General features: G+C 37.4%; 1 protein-coding gene and 1 pseudogene across 1 annotated transcript; one reads left to right on the top strand and one right to left on the bottom strand.

Annotated features, from left to right (window-relative positions):
* The window catches only part of LOC132612876 (patatin-like protein 2), a 48,174-nt pseudogene extending 40,904 nt beyond the window's left edge, over window positions 1-7,270 (bottom strand).
* A 5,911-nt stretch (window positions 7,271-13,181) lies between these two features.
* Window positions 13,182-13,664, top strand: LOC132612875 (chaperone protein dnaJ 20, chloroplastic-like). Its single transcript, XM_060326953.1, has one exon. It carries the CDS (start codon window positions 13,182-13,184, stop codon window positions 13,662-13,664), a length of 483 nt encoding a protein of 160 aa, XP_060182936.1.
* The last annotated feature ends 8,528 nt before the right edge of the window (window positions 13,665-22,192 follow it).

The following is a 22,192-nucleotide window of genomic DNA, read 5'->3' as shown; positions in this document are numbered from 1 at the left end:
TCGCCGCTACGGGCGAACGACCGCTATAACGATCCCACTGTAGCGGACTATGCAGACCAGTACCCGCGTTTAATGACTTTATTTTGGGATTTAAACCCTTTTGCCCACAAAACCCTTTTTCTAAGCCATCTTTAGGGTATTCCCAGAGTAAAACACTTGATGACTAGGGAAAAGTATCCATTCAAACATCCTTCGCGTTATCTGCCTTAAGTATTTTTCTATCACGGTTTCTGGCTCAAAGACGGGATGGTGGATATTCCATGACCGTTCGTGATAGCTGCTCGGCAATGAGGTAGGTTATGATTTACTTGAGTTAGATGTTGATTTGTAGATCGTACATATGCCATAGAATTGATGGAAGAAAGCATGATTACGTCTTCGGACACAGAGTTCGATTGAATACTGCTTAGGGTAAGATACATGCTAATTTCTGTAAGCATCGTGCCATTAAGTAAATAAGTGAACGAAGATGCGTAATTAATAGGCCCAAACAGGGAAGAAAAATGGTGAGTGTGGTTTGTTATTGATTCTAGTTAGCGTGGTGGGGTATGTGCAATTACTGAGTTGACCATAATGGAGCTCGTTGTAACATGGGAGGGGGCGACCTGTTGCTAAATTATAGGTGTGCTCATTTGGCAGTCATGTTGTCGTTATTCTATGTACCAAGCATGCGGGAACCGATATATTTACTTCCTTGTTGATTCGGAGTGATTCCTTATTCACGTTATTGATCAGTCGAGTCCGAGTCATGGTATGGCTATTGTGTAATGAATTGTATTCTTATTGTATGTATCTTCGGGTAGTATCCACAATGTTAGAAGGTTGGTTTCCTAAGTCTTGTTATGACTCGTGACATGGTGACTTGTGTTCCTTGATATTGATTATTGATTGTTCACATTCCTTATTAATTGTGGAACGGAAATACATTATGATGAGAAAGATAATATAAATATGAAAAGGCATATTTGACAGGGGGTGAGGATGTGGCCTAGTTATGGGCTCGTGATCGGAGGTCAGTTTCGGAGCGAGTGGTACATGGACTCCATGGGTCCCCTGCAGGTCATGGCTATTTGGGCAAACATTACCATTTATCATGTGTGTACGGATATGATACTAACATTGATTGCATTGTAATTGTGTGTTCATGTATTGTGACGATGCCAGAGCTGATTCCGATTAGATGACATATAGTCATAGTTCATTTTGGTAAGTTACAATTGATTTCCTCATGATTGTAGAGATGAGACGTTTACAAGTAACCTCATAATCCGTTGATAAATAGAGGAAGGTAGGTTGAGTTGACCACATTAATGTGGCTAAGTGTTTGGGAGTATGTTGATTTGCTATCTGTTATATCCTATTTTAACCGAAGTCAAAATAGTTTACAACATCCCGGTAATTCCGGGATTAATTAAAGTCAAGGAGTCGCCACCTAATTATTTATGGTGAATTAGGACACCTAAAGTTCATTAAAGTAATTTTTAAAGTTCGTTTTACTGTCTGCGAAACTTAAGATTCTAGGTAAAGGTTCGACTAATCTAGAGGGAAGGTATTAGGCATCATCTAAGATCCATTAACAATGGTTAACCGACCGGACTTATGTTAATTAATTAAGGCTAAAAAATGTAGATGTAGCATTTTACAATGTTTAAGAAAATATCTTTGTAAGTATTGCTAAAGTTATTGATAGACATATAAGAATGTTATTTAAAATAGGACTTGTAGGGAAAATAAAGGTATGAAGTACTCTTGGAAAAGGGTTCATCACTATTAGAAACGACCATTTATTGCCTTTAAATAGAATTGCCATAAAACTAAAAAAAGTTTTATAAAATAATGTCAAGTTATAATTTAAAGTAAGTGGATAGTTTGAAATCGGATTTAATTCCTGATCGGATGACTCAATCCTTTTAGACTTGTAAAAGCAATTTAAAAGAAATTTTGAACTGACGAAATAGGCTAAATTATTAAACTATGAAAGCAAATTCAAACTCTAATTATCTATTATCACTAAACTATCCCACTAATTCTATTAGAGTTCATCTAAGCTAAGAAAGACAACATAAAATAAATGTTAGGCAAGCAAACAGTTACACAAAGATAGAGTAACGGAAACACATGTGTTAAATGGGTTTGGCCCATTCAATATGCTACCCTATATTCTGTCATTTGGGCCTCAGCCCAACAACATTTTTTTCTTTTACCGCAGGCTGCGGATTGGGCTGACACAAGAAGAGAGCTTCGTTGGGCTTTAGCCCAACATCGAATGCGGGAGAGGACGAGTTCCTCGTACTCGTATGCGATGGTCATGCATAAAAATGAAGGAAAAAGGATTAGTATGTAATCAACAAATAAGGCTAAACAAATAATTCTAATCTACTACAATTTTGAAACGGCTAAGCTGCAGTTAATACTTAAATTGGTACAAGGGAAGACTATCCAATTCAGACTACTAGTACAGGGGAGGGGATTGTTAATAAACAGAAATAAAGGAGTTTCAAGCTAGAACATTATCTAACACCCAAAGAGTTCCATTTACACCATCTTATATTTTTAAAAGTAGCTTTGGGGAATAATGATCCCTAACTATAAATTCTCTACTGCAACACCTATAGTAGGTTTACTTTTAGAAGAACAGTTTTGAGAAAAAGGTTTCTAGATATTCAGATAGCATACTCTTTTATCTTTACACGCACAGTTCTGAAGATAACTCAGAGAAATCTATCCTTTAGTATAACTGAAAGGCAATAGCAGATAGGTTCTTACTTAGAAGAAGATGGACTTTCATAAATCTCTAAATGAGCATATACGCCACAGGTCCAACAATTGTGAAGGGGTACGAAGAAGGAGTTTTTGAACCAGGTCTTTGGGGAAATATAATGCAACAAGGAGGATAAACATCACAAAAAAGACTCAACCCCAATCCCAATATGCTTGCAACCCAACATAATCACAAGACAAACATTCACCACACTTAACTATTCCCAAAACAAGAAGAAACAAGTTTTATCTTAAACATCATGTAAGTTACACACACAGAATGATACTAAAGGCAATTCAACTACATGATCAGATCAATAGACTTATGGTTTTAAAACAACAGTCATCCGGAATAGTGAAGCAAAGGCCACAACACTGCACAGAAACGAATCATTGCTGGTCTAGCTTTCCAAAAGGGAAAAGGAAAATGCAGACAGGTCGATAAACTTTTGGACAATTCAATATGAGCAAATCCAGTAGCATCAGACCAAGCCTTAACTACAAGTTTGTACTGTAGAAAACCAAACAGACCTGTATACACTGTTAAACACCAAAACTATGACCACAAGCCCCATTTTGCAGCTGAGTCACTAACCAGATTAGAGTTTTGGTAAATTATCCTATTTAGACTAATCTCATATATATATATATATATATATATATAGGGAGAGAGAGTATTAGGATGTAATCAGTTCGTACTTTCTAAAACTAGGAACTGGAAGACAGAACTAATTATCATTTTCAAGCTAAGGTTAACTAAACTAAACTCATACAAATTTTGAACCAAAACTGGAAGAAGAAATCCGAGCGTCTTAACTTTAAACGAAATCAGAATTAAATTACATCATACAAACTAAACAAAATTTGTGCCACAAACTGATCATTATGAGGAAGCTAAATATTTAAACGAGAACGAAATTAGGTTGAACAGGGACTAATTTAAACTAATTTTTAAACACACATGGAAATTGTTAGACTGACCATGTTGAACTCTAAATAAAATAGAAACGCAGAGTTAAGAAATTAATTGAAGGTATTAAGCGGCAACAGAACTGAAAACAAGATAAAATGCTAAGTATTAGATTGAAACATAACTAAAAGAATGAGGGAATAAGGAAAATCGCTTATGTTCAAATAACACATTGTTCATCATAATTTCATGAGCATACCACATACGGTTTCAAGCCTAAACATGATTTCAACACAACATTATCGGGCAAAAGAAACTGAGCAGGAGATGATATTGCCTTTTTGTGGTACACTGAAAGGGGCGTCGAGGTCTCGGATTTACGCTCGAACGAATTCGAATAAGATCGAAACAGACCAGAACAATTTATGTAGGGAAAATGTTCAAGAGTAAAAGGTGATTGATCAAAAGCGTATGAAATTTTGAGGGTAAACTATGGACCCAAAAATCCTCCCCTTCGGCTGAGGACTTGAGATTATTTATAGGTGAAGCTCAAACTCTAGGGTTTCGTTTGGGCGGGATTTCAATGTGAATATCTGTTTGAATTTTGAACGAAATCGTTTGTGGATTTTCAGATCGAAGAAAAGTAACTTGTCCTCTTGCCCTTAATTGTTGAAGATAAGAGAGAGAGAGAACTTTGTGAACGTTGAGATAAAGAGAGAGGAGAGATTCGTATGAAAATAGCACGGCAAAGTTCTGCCATGGCTGAGAAAGATTCGGACCATTCCTTGAAATGGAAGGAGGAAGAAGACGACAAGAGGCGCGTCTGGAGATTATTCGAAAAATGGAACAACAAAAGCTTCATTTTCGGCTCAGAGTTTGGCCCGCTTCTGAAAAAGGAAATGGTGAAGGGAGAGAGGAGAAGATGACAAGGAGAAAGGAGAGAGAGAGAGAGCAGAGGAGGAGAAAGAGAAGTGCGCCTAGGTTTTTTTCCCTTAGGTTAGCTGATGAAAACGTAGAGGTTGGGCCGTCGGGTCGGGTAGTTTCAGTTGGGCTGGTCGGGTGAATTGGGTAGTGGGCTGTTCCGGGTGAAAGGTAATGGGCTCAGTTGGTCCGAAAGTGTGGGCTGGTGGAATTAATGAATTTAAAGTGTGGGCTGATGGGTTTGGGGCCTGATTTGGCTGAAATTGTTGATCCTTCCTCCTCTATTCAATTATTTTTTGGGCTTCTAATTTAATAACTAGTACAATATATACTATGATAATTAGTGGTTAATATGTAGAAAATAAAGGACTTGATAAAGTATAACTAATTTAACGAGCACAAAATCCGAAAATAAAATGATGACGAACCATTTTGAAATTTGTGATAAAGTAATGCTAGTAATGTTGATAGTAAAATAGTGAAAATGAAAGTAACGATATTAAGAATAGTAGCAATAAAAATAATAGTGAAAATAAAGTGTTTATCTCGTTAATAAATTTAGAAGCCCAAGGAAATAAATTGGAATAATGGAGGGACGAAATTGGGTGTCAACACTATCATTGACTGCATTGCCTTACTTGTTCTTACTTGATACTGGATAAGTGGTGTGAGTCTGGTGTCCATTGCGGGCTGTGTGCTGATTGAGTCTAATCGTTGAACTACGAGTATGTTAAAGTAAGGGGGAAAAGGTAAGAATTAGTGGTCCCACTGACTGTCGGTGGATAGGTAGGGCGAGGTCTGTTCTTTATCATTTGTCGGGGTTTAATTGGTCTAGGAGTTGTCTTGAATGTAATTGTTGTTTTCTGTTGGTCCTTAATTCTTAGTGTTGCATTAACATGGTAATGGGATATGAACATGTTATGTCAGAATTGTTTAAGTATGGGTAGGATGTAAAAAGGTGTTACCACTGTACCCATTTTTTTATTCTGTTGATTTTATATCGTGTTGCGTGAACTAATCTTAGTCGGCCTATGATGCTTACCAGTACACGTGGTGTACTGATACTACTCTTGCTACATTCCTTTTTGGGGTGTAGATATGTTTCAGGTTATTGGTTAAAGGTCTCACTTAGTTGCAGTGGCGAAGATCTTCCTACAGCTTCTGTGTATCTCGCTCCAAGGCAGAAGTTGTGTCATTTTATTTTAAGCCTATTCCTCTGTATTGTAGAAGCTATTGTACACGTCTAGACTAGGTCCCGGGAAGTTGTAATTTTCTAAACCTTTAAGGAAAGACAGTTATGTTTTATACTCACTATGAATTATTGTCTGTTGTACCTTGTCAAATGATTTATTCAATGGGTTGGTTGGTAAGGGTTCGCCTACCAGGAGGTAATCGGGTAGGTGCCCGCACAATCCATAATTTGGGTCGTGACATAGTTAAAGGACAAAAAGTACAAAAAGCTGAAAGTTACAATATGCATCGATCAAAATGCGGTCGCATCTCTGGCCACATCTTGAGTATGCGGTCGCATACTGACGGCATTCCGCAACCCTAGATCTTGGATCTTCTACTTAGTGGTTGATTCAGCCATGTTTGTGGCGTCGCATTTCCCGTATGCGATCGCATTTTCCCATAGACGCCGCATTTCCTGCGAATTTGGGTTTCTCTGTGTGTTGCTCAGGCTCTAAGCATGCGGCCGCAATCAGAGTTTGTGGTACCTCATTTGCTTCGTATTTGGCCGATTTTGGAAATCTTTGTGATATGCTTATGCAATCGACTTATGGTCGCATTTGAACTTTGTGACATCGCATCTGATGCCCCATTTGCGCGATTTCTAGCCCTGTTTCTGCCATTTTGTTCCCTTTTTATCTCTCAATTCCCAAAAACCTAAAAAAAATCAGAAAATTACACAATAAAAATGGAGAATAAAAATCAACGACTTATCAATTTCTTTTCAAGGATCCCAGCAAGTGTCAGAATACATATGTAGCTAGGAACCAACCTCAAAGTAGAGAAGACTGTTGATTGCAAAGTCTTGATATCAAAAGTTGGAATAAAAATGTTGGTTAATGTTTCAAGAAGCCGAGTCTCTCCTAGTTTCTCCCTTATAACTTGGTGAAGATATTTCCAGTTATACCTTGATCTCACGAGAGATTTTATTTTCTTTCTTAGTGATCCAAGTAATCCTCTGTCATGAAATTAAGAAACTTCAATTGTTAGTAATTACATTAAATCAAATCGAATAGTAAATAAATTAATGAAAAGGATCATTCTTAATTATCCATTATGTGGAAATATCCTTGGGTCATGTTCAAGATAAAAGGGTGTGATATCCTTAGTGGAAAAAAGAGAACATCGTTCTTCATTTGGTGAAGTTAACATGGCAATTACGAATCCATTCGTGCTCGTTATGTCGAAGTAATTGATGAGTCTTGCGCCCTCCCCATCCAATTCCTATCATCCAAATTAACGAAGAACTTGTAAATTTAAGTTGCCAAACTTTAATATATAGTTCTATCACTTTCTAATTAATCTAAAGAAATATAGGGAATATGACATTACTTCAAGTTGAAAGACTCGCCTGAGGTTAAGATTCAAGATATTCAACAATTGTGGTAGGTATGATTCCCTAATTCCTCCTCCATAAATACTAAGAATGGTCACAAGATTTCCATTTATCAGTTAGAGACTCATGAACATCTAACAATGTTGTCTTCATGATTTTTTTTCTCAATGCCCATGAGTGCTTAAACAAAATAATGTATGACAAAAGAAAGCTGGCTTTTACAGTATTTTGATTTTTGTTGGCTTTTATAATAGTTTGATTTTTGTTTTTCTTTAGAATTCTGTAGAAGTGGTACATACACCTACGTTTTTCTATGTCTAATTGATAAGTAAAAGTCCTTTCTATAACGATATGGGAGAATTGGTTGGAACCAAAATTTAATAAATGATTTATTACTGCGCGTATAAGTCCCGTTTTCGTTTTGGGAAGTCCCGTAGTAATTGGGGGAGGATCTTTCAAATTAATAAAATGTTAGCCATTTGTTGCAATACAATACCTTAATTCTTGTTGTCAAAAAATCTTTTTGGTAGATATCAAGATTTAAGTAGTTTAATTCAAAGTTCTAAAATGTCAAACAAAGTTCTACTGTCGTTTAACTAAAACACTTCAAAAATTGAAAGGAAAATTTACTACATTCCTAATGTCACAACTATATAAAGAAACAATGAATGTATCTAAATATTAATTGTAATTTTTTATACGTATAGTAATTTGCTAGTGGTTATAAGAAGATTTTTGCTAAAGAATTATAATTAATATTGACTTCAGCTATTGAAATAAAACTTGCTAATATTGAAGAAAATTTAATTCATCCATGTGTCACTATACAAGAAAATTATAATTTTTATATTAAAAAGACTTGAAAATAATTTTTAATTCTATATAATATATATGATTTTTCTGATTATCATAAATAAAAGGTTTCATTTTTTAGATTTTTAGTTTGGGTTCTTCAAATGACTGAGCAAATCAGGTTAAGTTTCTATCTCTCATTAATTAGTACACATACCTATCTTGTTGGATCTGATTGTTCCTTCTTTTGTACATCCGTTTTTTCTTCTGTTTATGACCGTTTTATATACCGTTTTAAACTCAGTTTTTTGAATCAATTGTTTTTATTTGTCCGCAAAAAGGAATAGTTGAATGAAATAATTCTGAAAAGGATAACTTGATCTAAAAGTGTTAAAAAGGGTGAATTTTGAAGAAGAAAAAAATACACGAATTTCATTTGAAACATTTATGATATCTTGTTAAGCTATGGCTCTAGGCCACTGATTACATTGAGCCGCCCTTGGTGATGATGAATTAACACGACTTATTCAAGGGTAGGTATGATGGTGTATGTTATTTGCATATGACATAGTATTGATTGACGAGACATGTGGTATAGTTAATGATAGACCGAAAGTTTAGAGACAAACCCTAAAGTCTAAAGGTTTCAGGTTGAGCAGGACTAACACATAGTATATGAAGTGCAAGTTTCGTGATGCATCATATGAGGCGGATGTGGAAATGAGGATTGATACACAGGTAATCCCCAAGAGAGGAAGCTTCAAGGTATCTTGGATCAATAATTCAAGGAAATAGGGAGATCGACGAGGATGTCAAATCATATTAGAGCGGGTAGATGAAATTGAGGCTCACATTCGGTGTACTATGTGATAAGAAGGTTCCACTGATACTTACAGGTAAGTTCTATATAGTGGTTTCTAGACCAGCTATGTTATATGGGGCAGAGAGCTGGCCAATCAAACTTCACACGTTCGGAAGATGAATGTAGCGGAGATGAAAAAGTTTACATGGATGTGTGGGCACACTAGAAGAGATAAGATTAGAAACCAAGATATACAGGGTAAGGGGGGAGTGGTCTCGATAGTGGACAAGATGTGGAAAGCCAGAGTGAGATGGTTTAAGCATGTAAAGAGAAGGAGCACAGATGCCTCAGTGAGAAGCTGCGGGAGGTTAGTAGTGATAGGTCAAAGGAGAGGTAGAGGTAGACCAAAGAATAATTAGGAATAAGTGCTTAGACATGACATGACTCATCTTCAGACCCGACATAGAAACTCATGAAGGTCGAGGATTAGGGTAGAAGGCTAGAAGCTAGTCAAGCATATCTTCCCTGTGAGAGAACATGGTTCTAGCTTAGAGCACCTTGTCTGATCCTTCTCTTAATTACCAGTATCATTATTGTTGTTCTACAACTATCTTATTCTTCAAATGGTGTTACTATTGTTATTTATTTTAATTGGGCTATCTTTACTGTTTCCGTTGTTAGTACTTTTATTTTCTACAATATTTTCACCGTAGTTTTTACTTTTGCATTTGTCAAACAAGTTTTTGAAAACACTTTCTTGAGCCGAGGATTTACCGAAAACAACCACTCTACCTCACACAAGGTAGGAGTAAGGTCTGCGTATACCCCATCTCCCCAGACCCACTTGTTGAATTACACTTGTTGTTGTTCTGATAGATATTGTTGACGTGAATTTTTTTTTAAGTCGAACTTCAATTTTTTTTAAATCCATTTTAATCATTAACTTGGCTAACTCTCTTGTCTAACCTGATAAAATTAAATAGTCTAGCTAAATATATAGTGCAGGGGACCTGTTTTTTTTTACATATATCGATTCCTCTCCCCTCTCTCTCCATGTCAGAATAATCATGGATTTATCTTTGTCTCTCTTCACTACTGAAAATAGGATGAAAATCGAAGGCCAAAACAACTCGGCTTTCGACTAAAATCAAGGAAAAAAGGACAGACTTGACAATGTCGAAAAATAGTGCATCGGAAGGAAAAAATCGATGGAATATCTCAATTAAACCGTGGGATGTCTGTCGGTTATATAAAATAAGTAAATATCGTTTTTTATTGAAAAACTGATATAAAATAAATAAAAAACTATTTCTTAGAAATTATAAAAGAATCACCAAAATGAAATGTTTCAACTGAGAATCAAATCTAAGTATGTACCATGGCATTAAAAAAATTCCACCACCTACCTCTCATACTCTTTGGTTAAGTACTACAGTTATTTTTATTTATACTTCAATTTTAGTTTTACCTTAAAAATTGATGGACGTCCGTCAGTTTTCGTAAAAACAAATAAAAATTGACAGACTTTTGTCGGTTTTCTTTAAAAAAATAAATTTAAAAGCAATTATAGTTTTGCATATTTTGCGCGAAAATAACTGAGGAAAGTACCCCGATTTTCTTAAAAAAACATTCATTGACTTTCTGACAGAGTCCCTCAATTTTTCCGTCAGTTTAATTAGTCCGTCAATGTTTCGCCTTGTTTTAGTAGTGAGCTCGTTTTAGGTCTATTTTTTCGTCTTTGTCCTTGGTCTCTACTTACTTCTTCCTAAACAAATGTATATCAGAGGAGCAAATATATAGTTATATATATTCGACTCATTATCGAGTCAGATAAGTGGAGCGGGTCAATTTACTGGTTAAAATAATTAGCCTTTTATTTTATAAAAGTTGGACCAAAAAAAATTCCATGTCAAATATGTGTGTGTATCAAAAATATCGGTTGAATTAGTTGAGTGACTTTATACGTCAAATGACAATAATTGAGTGACTTTTCTGTTATAAAACAAAGAAAAGTGACTATGAGATAATTACTATTAGTTGAGTGACAGTTTGAGAAATCAGCTCTCAAATAAATCGGTTGAACTGTGATTCATAATGAAAGAAGTCGAGATTGATAATGAGTTGTTTAATTATCAATTTTCTAACCAATCTACAAAAATCATTTTCCATCTAATAGAGCCCTCTCCAAGTATTTAGAACTCGTTTGGATGGGCTTATAATTTATGGCTTAGGGTCATTCGCACAACTGCCCCTATTTCGGGGTGGTCTTTAATGTTTGCCCTTCAGCACTTTTGGCGCGGTATAACTTAGATTTCGTTCGGCAAATTTTACGTTTAGCTTCAGCATATGTATCATAAAACATGTCGCAAGTTATGTCGGACAAGGCAAAACTTTCAATACACAACATAAACTGAAAAACGACATAAGTTTCAATTTCGCTCGACTGAGTTTACATTTGACTTCGGCATTATGTAACATAATATTCATATAAGTTATGCCGGAAAAGGCAAAACTTTCAACACTCAACATAATCTGAAAAATGTTACACAATTTATACCGCATAACTTAATTCTTACAGAACTTGTGCTGAGCAAGGCAAAAGTTCAGTTTCCGAAGATAAAAATGGTACAGAACTTATGCCGAGCTAAGCAGGCCTGGATATTTTCATTAAATAAGTAACATAGGCAAAAATTAAAGACCACAGATATGAGGGGGGGGGGGGGGGGGGGGGAATTAAAGAACATTAGTTTAAAGGTTAATCTGTGCAAAAACCTCTACGGCCTATAAGCATAAACTATAAGTAAGGAATCTTAACTTATGATTTTTTACTTAAGTACCTCAAATTATTTTTTTACCTTACCCAATAACGCTTAAAAGCGCCTAAAATAAGCCAATGGCTAAACAAAACAGATACTATAATCTTATAATGGTTGATTTTTGTGTCGCAAACATAGTCTGGATTTATGAAAACGTACATTAGATATGTTAAGAGCAAGAGCATGTCATGGCTGAATTAATATCGTTTGCTTTGACCAATCACCTACTTGAATTAGATTCTCCTTTAATTATTATAAATATCATTGAAACGGCAATGTACCAACAATCTATAACATACAAATTACTCGTTATTTCCCTTCTCAAACAATAGTTATTTCCCAAAAACAACAAAATAAATAGAGTGGGAGAATTTGAAAGTCCTCGTACAAATCGAGGTAGAAAATCGGACCAAAAACAAAAATCAGGGTAGAAAGGAAATTCATTTCTTTTATGCACTTTTGATTAGAATTACAAAGTCCCACAGTAATTAATATAGTTACTAAATCTAATGTAATATCAAGAGGAAAAACGACTTCAAGTAAGTCCACTAATAAAAAAATTTACCCCTATCCCAGGGGCTTCCCTCCCTTGGTGACTCGAATCCACAGTCTTCGGGTTAGAGATTGAGGGTGTTTACCATCTGAGCAACCCCTCATATCTAATAATAAGACTTACTAATAAAACAAAATTACCCCTCCCCTAGGAGCATCACTCTTTTTCCTCCCTTGGGGACTCGAATCCACAATCTTTAGATTGGAGGTTGAGGGTGCTCACCATCTGAGCAATCCCCTCCCGTCTAATGATAAAACAGGCTCCTTCTCCTCGCGAATAGTTAAAATATACTGAAATAGTGAAATTGCACAAAAATTTTACTATGTAAATTTTAAAAACTCCCTTGGATACTTAAAGTAATTAATTCCTCCCTCCCTCCTCTTCATCTTCTCCTATTTTTTTTTTCTTCAGCGACTAAGACAGCCAAACTTATGCCTTACAACTCCAAAAAATTGATTAAAAAATTACCGCATCACGTTCCACATAACCTAAGTTAAAAAAGTGCCATGCAAATAGAAGAAGGTAACTTGGGTAAAATCGTTCTTCTAAAAAAACATGCCGAACTTATTACTTCCTCAGTTCTAAAAAGATTGACTTATTTTTCTTATTAGTTTGTCCCAAAAAGATTGACACATTTCTATATTTAGAAAAAATTTAACTTTATGAGATGATTTACGGTCACACAAGTACCTAAGGTTTGTTTTGGACCACACATTTCAAAAGTTTTTTTTATTTCTTAAATTCCGTATCAAGTTAAACTAAGACAATTTTTTTTGACACGGATGAGTATAATTTAATAAACTAATAAATGAAATGAAAACCAACAAATGAAAGAAGACGATAACTTCACGCCAAATTACCATTCAACGACCAACCAATAAAACCGCGTCTTAACAAGAAATCTTTTAATTTTATTAAGAAATCACATGCATAGTTTATTCCTCCTAATACCATCAATAGGCCACAAAAATTAATCACACTTATACATACACCCTCACTATATATATATATGTTTCAACTATTTTATTTTTTCCAAACATTCCTCACAAAAATTCACGACAATGGAGATTATTTCCTTGAAGATGAACAATATTACTAAGGTGGATAATATATTTCCAATGTTCAATATTCCAAAAGCTGGAAAGAACAAATTGAGAATCACATCGAGTATTCAGGCTGGAAAATCCAATAATTTGTATGAAGTACTCTCTCTATGCTATGAGAAGAATGTAGGGATTAATGATATAAAGAGAGCTTATAGATGCATGGCTCTTCAATATCATCCTGATGTTTGCCATGATCACTCAAACAAACAGGAGTCCACAAGACGATTTATTGAGTTGCAAAAGGCCTATGAGACTCTCTCCGATCCCATTTTACGCGAAAATTATGATTATCAACTAAGCTTGAGGGATTCAAAAGGAACATTTGGAAGAAAGTCTGCTGAAAATAGTAGAATTGTTCATAAGGATGTGTGGGAAAGGCAACTCAATGGGTTGAGAAGAAGATCTTTGCATAGGATGGAGAATAAGAGAAGCAACTAATTGTTGAAAGAGGCCATCATATCTTGGATTGATGATATCAATTACTCCTACATATTTTTTCTTTCAATTTTGGTCTTTCTTTATTTGATTAATCAATTCTTTGATATTTTTCCTCTACTCTTATTCTTTTTTAACGAATAGGATCATCAGGAGCTCATTCTTTCTACTATGTATGATTGTCATTCAAGATTGGTTGTTCTTGAAATTTATCTTTAAGTGAATCGTGTTCTTTCACTTCTTTTACTTCCTTTTGTTGTGAATGTTACCAAATGTATTTTAGATCATAACTTAAAAAGAGAAGCTCTACTTGTAAAATGAAAATGGATTTAAAACTTGGAAAAAGAATTGTCTTTGGATATTGAAAGAATTATTTTCCGTAGTCTCCTTTCATTCCTTGATTTGGTTAAGATACAAAAATATCCTACCTAAAATAGGAGAGTATAAAATATTACAAAATATTCTAACCCACAATAAGAGATTACAAAATATTTACATAATCTATCACACCCCCGCAGTCGAAACGGGAGGTTTACGAACGCTGAGACTGTCACGAAATTCTTCAAAAAGGACCTGAGGAAGACCTTTAGTGAAAATATCTGCAATCTGATATCGGGACGGGACATGAAGGACTCGAACTTGTCCCCGCGCAACCTTCTCACGCACAAAATGAATGTCCATCTCAATATGTTTGGTGCGTTGATGTTGCACCGGATTACCGGACAGATATATGGCACTCACATTGTCACAATATACCAACGTAGCCTTGCGAACCGGACAATGTAGTTCCAATAAAAGATTGCGAATCCAGCAAGACTCGGAGATAACATTAGCCACACCTCGATACTCTGCTTCAGCGCTAGACCAAGAAAGAGTTGGTTGTCGCTTTGACGACCAAGAAATCAAGTTGTCACCCAAAAATACACAATACCTCGACGTAGAACGACGAGTGTCCGGAAAGCCACCCCAATCTGCATCGGTGTAGGAGACAAGGTCGGTGATCGATGAGGGGTAGAAATGCAACCCATGGTCAAGAGTGCCCTGAACATACCGCACAATCCGCTTAAGAGCATGCATTTGATCGTTCCTCGGATCATGCATATGTAAGCACACCTGTTGGACAGCATATGAAATATCTAGTCTCGTGAAAGTGAGATACTGAAGAGCATCTGCGAGACTACGATAATGAGTGGGATCTGCATAAGGAGCACCCGAAGTAGCACTGACCTTCGGTTTTGTGTCAACCGGAGTGAGAGAGGGCTTGCAAGATGACATACCCGCGCGATCAATGATTTCCTCGGCATACTTACGTTGAGAGAGGAACATCCCCCCTTGTGACGGGTCACAACAATGCCAAGAAAATAATTCAAAAGACCTAAATCCTTCATAGCAAATTCGGAACCAAGCCTATCCATGATGGAACGACGGAGAGCGTCTGAGGATGCAGTGAGTATAATATCATCAACATATAGTAAAATGTATGCCATTTCAGTCCCTGTATGGTAGATGAACAAAGAATTATCAAACCTGCTATTAGAGAAGCCAAGGGAAAACACAAAATCTGCAAATCGTCTATACCAAACACGGGGAGCCTGTTTAAGCCCATAGAGAGACTTACGCAATAGGCAAACATAATCAGGATGTGTGCGATCCCGAAAACCCATCGGTTGATGCATATACACAGTTTCCTTGAGCTCACCGTGAAGAAAAGCATTCTTCATATCCAGTTGATGTATAGGTCAATGCTTTGACAACGAAAGACTAAGAATAGTGCGGATAGTTGCCGGTTTCACCACCGGACTAAACGTCTTACCACAGTCAATGCCAACCTGCTGAGTTTTTCCATCACCTACAAGTCGGGCTTTATGCCTCTCAAAATCACCATTAGACTTTTCCTTATGAGTAAAAATCCACATAGAACGAATAAAATTAACATTAGGTGGACGGGGGACCAAATCCACGTCTTATTCCTAACAAGAGCATCAAATTCATCATTCATAGCCATTTTCCAATTCGGGTCACGAAGAGCGGCCAATGGGTTACGAGGTAGAAGAGATTTCGTAACCGTGGTATGTAAGTTAAACGGACGTTTAGGCTTGACAATACCTCGTTGGCTGCGGGTGACCATGGTGGGACGGGGAGTGGGGATAGTCGGCTGGACAATAGCAAGGGGACGGGGGCTGGCAGTCGGTCTAGCTGGGGCTGCCTCACCGTGGGACTAGCAGTGGTGACGGGAGGCAGTGGAAGAGCAGTGGTCGGCTGGGCAGCGGGCGGGGAGGGGGCAGGGGCCGATTCTTGGAGGTGATGAAAAATATAAGGGGAGATCCCTTCATCCAAAAAATCGTATGTATGGGGTTGAGGAGTAGGAAAGTTAGCAAAGGGAAACTGAGTCTCATCGAAAACAACATAACGACTAAGGATGATCATATTTGATGATAGGTCATAGCATTTGTAGCCTCTATGGTTGGATGGGTATCCCAAAAATACACAAGGTGTAGACCGGGCCTGCAACTTTTGAATCATAGTTGACGGGAATAGAGGGTAGCACAAACACCCAAAGACCCGAAGGTGAGAGTACATAGATTCCTTATGATATAGAGCATGGAGGGGAGACGTATGGTTCAATAACTTGCTTGGTAAAATATTGAGTAGGTAAGTTGCCATTTGCAATGCATGATGTCAAACGGAAGGCGGAAGAGAAGCGTGGGCAAGAAGAGTTCGCACAACATTATTGATAAACCGAATCTTCCTTTCGGCCTTCCCATTTTGTGAGGACGTATGAGGACAGAAAAGACGGAAAGACATCCCATTCGACTCACAAAGACGCCAAAAATCATTATTTTCATATTTTTTCCCATTATCACATTGGACATTTTTTATTTCTTGTTCAAAATGCGTTCGGACATGGGCCCGAAATTCTAAAAACTTAGCAAAGACATCAGATTTCCTAGCTAAGGGAAAAGTCCACAAATATTTTGAGAAATCATCCAAGAAAAGAACATAATAACGATGACCCATGGAACTTAAGACAGGAGAAGTCCATAAATCACTATGAATAATATCAAAAGGCATACAAGTGTTCGAATTAGACGGAACAAAAGGCAACTTAATATGTTTTCCAAGCACGCAAGAACGACAAATACTAGAGCAACTAGAATTATTACATTCAATGCTTTTATTGATCCTAAGAGAATTCAAAACTGACGCTCCCGGGTGACCCAAACGATCATGCCAAAGAGAAGAAGACAAAGCAGCAAAAGTTGATGGAGAATTGGTTGTGTTTGTGATGGTGGTGGTGATGGGATATAGATCGCCCCGGCTATCACATCTCAATAGCGGCATCCCCGTCTGAAAATCCTTCACAGAAAAACCCATATGGATCAAAATTAACAGACAAAGAGTTATCAGTAGTGAACTTTCTAACAGAGATTAAGTTTTTAATGAGTTTTGGGGCGTGGAGAACATTTTTCATCGATAAAGGAGGGTTTGGGGGAGGCAAATGAGTATGACCACAACCGTGAATTGGAATTGAATGACCATTACCAATAACAATACCATGATGATGATTGCTCAAATTAGAATAAGACGAGAGATTATTATTCGTGGATGTCATGTGAGATGTGGCACCGGTGTCCATGTACCACTTCTGGTCCGGAGGATTCATAGTCATCGTATGCATTGCTGATTCGATGTCCGTGGGAGCATAAGACGGGGCATACATCTGCTGATACGGGGCAGCAGCATACGCCTGCTGCGGAGGCTGGGGAGCAGGGCCGAGAATGCCCGACTGTTTGGCCGAGGGGCCTTGCGAAGACGTCGGCCAAGTGGACGGATACGGGCAAGGTGGCACGGCCCATTGTGGCATCAATCCCCAAGCATAATTTGGAAGCTGCCACGGGTGAGGAGATGGGTGACGCGGCCAGCTGCCTGGCGGTGGCTGAGAATTTCCGCCGCTGTGATCGCGGCTGCCGCCACCGTTTCCACGGCCAGCGCCGTTTCGACTGCCAGAATTGCGGCCTTTGTTGTTGTTATTTTTGCCCCTGTTATTCACAGCATGACCAGACGAATTAGTATTATCAAAATAAGAAGTCGAACCCTCACCACCTGTGGCAGCCACCATCGCCGAAGGAGTAGAGTGGGCCGCCTGCATCGCCTATTCTCGTTCCTCCAGAACGAGTGAGGAGCGCGTCTCAGTGAAAGGAGGCAATGGTTTGTTGTGACGAATCTGCGTTCCCACACCCTTGAATGCGTCGGTGAGACCCGAAACAAGCTGAAGAACAAGGCGGGAATTGGAAACCGGAGCCCTCACATTTTTTAACTGATCGGAGATGCTTTTGAGCCTTTGACAATATGCAGACGCGTTCTGGAAGTCTTCCATCCTAGTTGTGGAAAACTCTTGTTCGAGCATAACGGCCCGGGAGTTTTGATGGTCCTGGAAGATGTCACGCAAGCGATCCCAGGCTTTCATGGCCGTTGCTCCAGGTTCAAGAATGTAAGGAGGTTATTCGAAATTGTGGAATAAATCCACTGGAGCACAGTCGCATCAAGGGTCGATCAAAGTTCTTTGTCGTCATCGGAGGGAGGGGCTGCCTGCGTCCCTTTCTCTGGTCCGATGATATGGTGTAGGACCCTATGGGATTTGGCGTGGATTTTAAACAATTCCGCCCATGTACCGTATTGTGCATTCTCCATTTCAAGAACCACAGGAATGTGATTACGGATGTTGGAGACGGCGAAAGCGGGGTGAAAGGAAGATTTGGAGTCGGACATGGTGGCGGAAAAAAAATGGCAGCCGACGGAGCTAGGGCAGCGGAGAGGAGAGAGGAGAGGAAAAAAAGAAAACCCTAGACCTCTGATACAAAATGTTACAAAATATTTACATAATCTATCAGATATTGTCTAGACTCCCAAGAAAATATAGTATATATATATATATATATATATATATATATATATATACCATGGCATGGTGAGAAAGGAACATGTGGCATTTGAAGGAGAAACGATGCTTAGTCGTATAACTTGGTCGGAAAGAGAGACTCTGGTTAACCCCGAAGCAAACTTGCCGAGTCAATTTTTTTGGGTCATTAATTAAAGATAAACGTTGTGTGACCGGTCCGGGCTCGAAACAGATGTTACGATTTAGAATTAAAACAACATTTATTGTCTATTATTGCTCAATATTAAAATTTAACACAGCTTAAGTGTTGATGTATTTGTAGTATAAAAGGAGCCTGAAGGCCTCTCAAAATGATCATCAAATAACAGCAACTTACACACATTCATACTATCCAATTTCTAGTAATTAAGTTTATTTTATCATTCTTTTGTACCGAGTTACCATTAGTTTAGCAAAGGCGAAGCAAACAGCTGTTCCACCGGAGGAAAGCCTATCAAAGGATTCTCTCCAAGGATTAACAAAACCCATGCTTATTTAATTCATTATTGCTTTACAATTACTTTACTAATTTATTCAATTTCTCTAGTCATTATTGGATTTATTATTTACTGTTTATAACAAATCAATTCATGTATCCTTTAGACCTCAAATAAATTTAACTGCACTCTTTTTTAGGGTAAACAGTTTGGCGTCCACCGTGGGGCTAAAGATAATAGTGATATTATTTTGTTGCTCTAATTACTTTACTTATTAATTTTTAATCTCTGTTACCAGGTAGTTCTAACAATGACAAACACTGGAAACCAAATTGTTGGAGTATTAAACAACACGAATACACAAGAAAGAGATCCGGCAACATGAGAAGTTAGGGCGGGGAATCCTCGAGACCAGATTTCTCCTCGTGGATCCAAGCATATGGGAAACGATGTAACTCCCAATGATGAGCACGAAGAAGAAGTAGCAGCTAAAAACCCAAGGTTAGCAAAAATCCTGGACCTACTCGAAAAGCAGCAAAAGGCTATTGCTCGAGTGCCTCATTGAAATTAAAAGAAAGCCTATTAGAATTTCACCCTACAAAATAGGTGGATGTTCATAACAGGTATGAATAAAAAATTCGAGTGGAAGATGATCAGTTTGGATTGCCAGCTGGATCTATTGGCAGGATCGGAACCATGACAGACCAAGAAGGAATGCTGATCACGATCCCAGATATGGAAAGAAAAGTATCAACCGTATGATCAACAGGAGAAATCCTGTTCAAGACCAAAACGAAACCAGAATAATCAATATGAGAGGCCAAATTCTGACAGAAAAATCGACTCCACTCAAAATAGATGAGGATTGCAGTCCAAAACGCGACAGTGGATTTAGTTACAAACAATATTGAAAATTCGAGGTTGTCGGAATATAACTTCAATGTTGATTTGGTGGAATTGGTTGCAGCAATAAATAAGATTGACGGTGCGAAGCAACCCCTACCGATGAGGTCAGATCCCAGCCAAAGGGATATGAGCTTATTTTGTGATTACCATGGAACCCATGGTCACCGGACTACTGACTGCAGGCACCTCAGGGACGAGGTTGCACGGTTGTTAAAGGGTGGTCACTTAAGAGAATTCTTAAGTGATAGGGCCAAAGATAACTACGGAAAGCATAGGGATTTGGTCAAGCAAGAGTTTCAGACCGAACCATGTCACGTTATCAACATGATAATTGACGAGCTCGGAAAAACCAAGAAAATCCCTCCGAATAGAAATGATGAGGTGACGGGAGTTTGTGGAACCCTAGATCATAAACAAAAGAAAGCTTTGTCAATTGGCGACATATGTGAAGAGGAAATTTCATCTCGACCTAGTGATTTGGTGATTTCTCCTTTGATTAATAGTTGCGTAGTTTCCGAAGTCGCAGTTGTTCCGAGAAGTGCAGTGAACATTAATCAGTGGGGAGTCATAGAAAATTTAGCAGTGATGGGTGAAATAGTGTTACCTGAAGGAGTTGAGAAATGAGTTATAGAGTTATTAGTTATCACCGAGGCGGAGAGTGGAATACAAAGTTTCAAGTAGTAAATGGAGGCACAAATTTCAAGGTTATCTTAGGAAGAACTTGGATTCAAGATACGAACGTTGTGATCGCAGCTCCATTCAGACGGTTAGAATTTCAAACACCAGAGGGAGTAGAGTTTGTCCCGACGAAAAGCTTCGACGAATGGAATGTCTAGTAGCAGCTTCGGCAAGGAGAGTAAAAAAAAATAAAAAAAAATAAAAATAAAAAGAACGGTGAAGATGGAAGAATAAGCAGAAGGAATAAGTGAATGAGTATTTGATCATATAAGATTACAGGGAAGAAATTCATACCAAATGATTGAATGTCAAAATCATTCGAGGTAAGTTTAATTATTATTTTTTGAATGCTTTTTCTAAGGAAAATTCAACACTTATTGCAAGATCAAAAGGAAAAGCGGATTCAAGCAAGAAATTAGTTCGGAGGCAACGGAAGATTACAAGATTACTCAGAGAACTTAGAAAGCACGTGTTGTACTCTATTTCCCTTCGATCGGTTTTTATCCCTGTAAGCAAGCAAAGGATTTTTCCGGTAAGGTTTTTAATGAGGCAGCAACAAACGTGTTACCTCAAATAAATTGGATCGATCTAACGTCAGAGGCCACAGGAAATCAAGAATGATTCAAAAGGTTTTTTAAAAGAGGAAGCAAGACAAGATACTAGAGACTGACGAAGAAAATGTCATAGGAAGTCAAAGCTTTTAATGTGATACAGTTTTCTTAGGTGGCTGTTAGCCAAGCTATAAGCCGGCCAGTCAAAAAACTGTCCAAGTTTGATGGATTTATTTCCTAAAATTTTGATGTTGCAATAATAGAGAAATGTATCAGTCAAATAGACTTTTTCTCTCCAAAAAGAAAAAATTGTCATTGAGAGTTATGCATACTTGAATTATACACAAATTATAAGTTTGCATTTCAGCAAATAATACCCAAATGAATTAGAGACATCTAATTCATAAGCATAGTTATAAGGCCTTATTCATGAAAAGAAAATGGAGTCGGAAGTGTCATTCCTGGCCGAGAAAATCAAATTTAAGGATATATGAACCCGAGGAAAACAAATTTGAAGGGTATATAAGCCCAATAAATACAAATTCAGAGGTGTTAAAACCCAAGAAAGTTTAGCACAATGATGTTTAAGCATGATGAGATTATTATCCATTTGGAGAGATTTAATCCGGATGATTATAAAATACAGAGAACAAAAAAAACGAGGAAGTTATTTATCCAAATGCACTAAAGGTGAACATAATTTGCACTTATATGTTGTTCCCAAAATAAAAATGGAAGAGCCCATTTGCCTCAAAGAGAAAAGGAGTTCGGGTGAACAGAAGATTAAAAGCTAACTTCCGGTACAATGCATCAGGGTAAGCTTAGATTATTTGCGTATCTTTACTTTTGCATTAGAATAAGGTATAGTTGTTTGAATTATAACAATGCAGAAAGGTGAACAATTGTGTTTATTAAGATTTATAAATACATGTTGGGAAATTGAAAAGATACAACAAAAAGCCCAAGGCAAGTATAAAAGCTGAAAGGGCTACAATATATCAGCAAGTTGCTAATTCTCAA

The sequence above is a fragment of the Lycium barbarum genome, chromosome 10 (genome assembly GCF_019175385.1).
Source record: "Lycium barbarum isolate Lr01 chromosome 10, ASM1917538v2, whole genome shotgun sequence".
Taxonomy (NCBI): Eukaryota; Viridiplantae; Streptophyta; class Magnoliopsida; order Solanales; family Solanaceae; genus Lycium; species Lycium barbarum.
The sequence above is the reverse complement of the archived record's forward strand: the minus strand, read 5'-3'. Positions and strand labels throughout refer to the sequence as shown.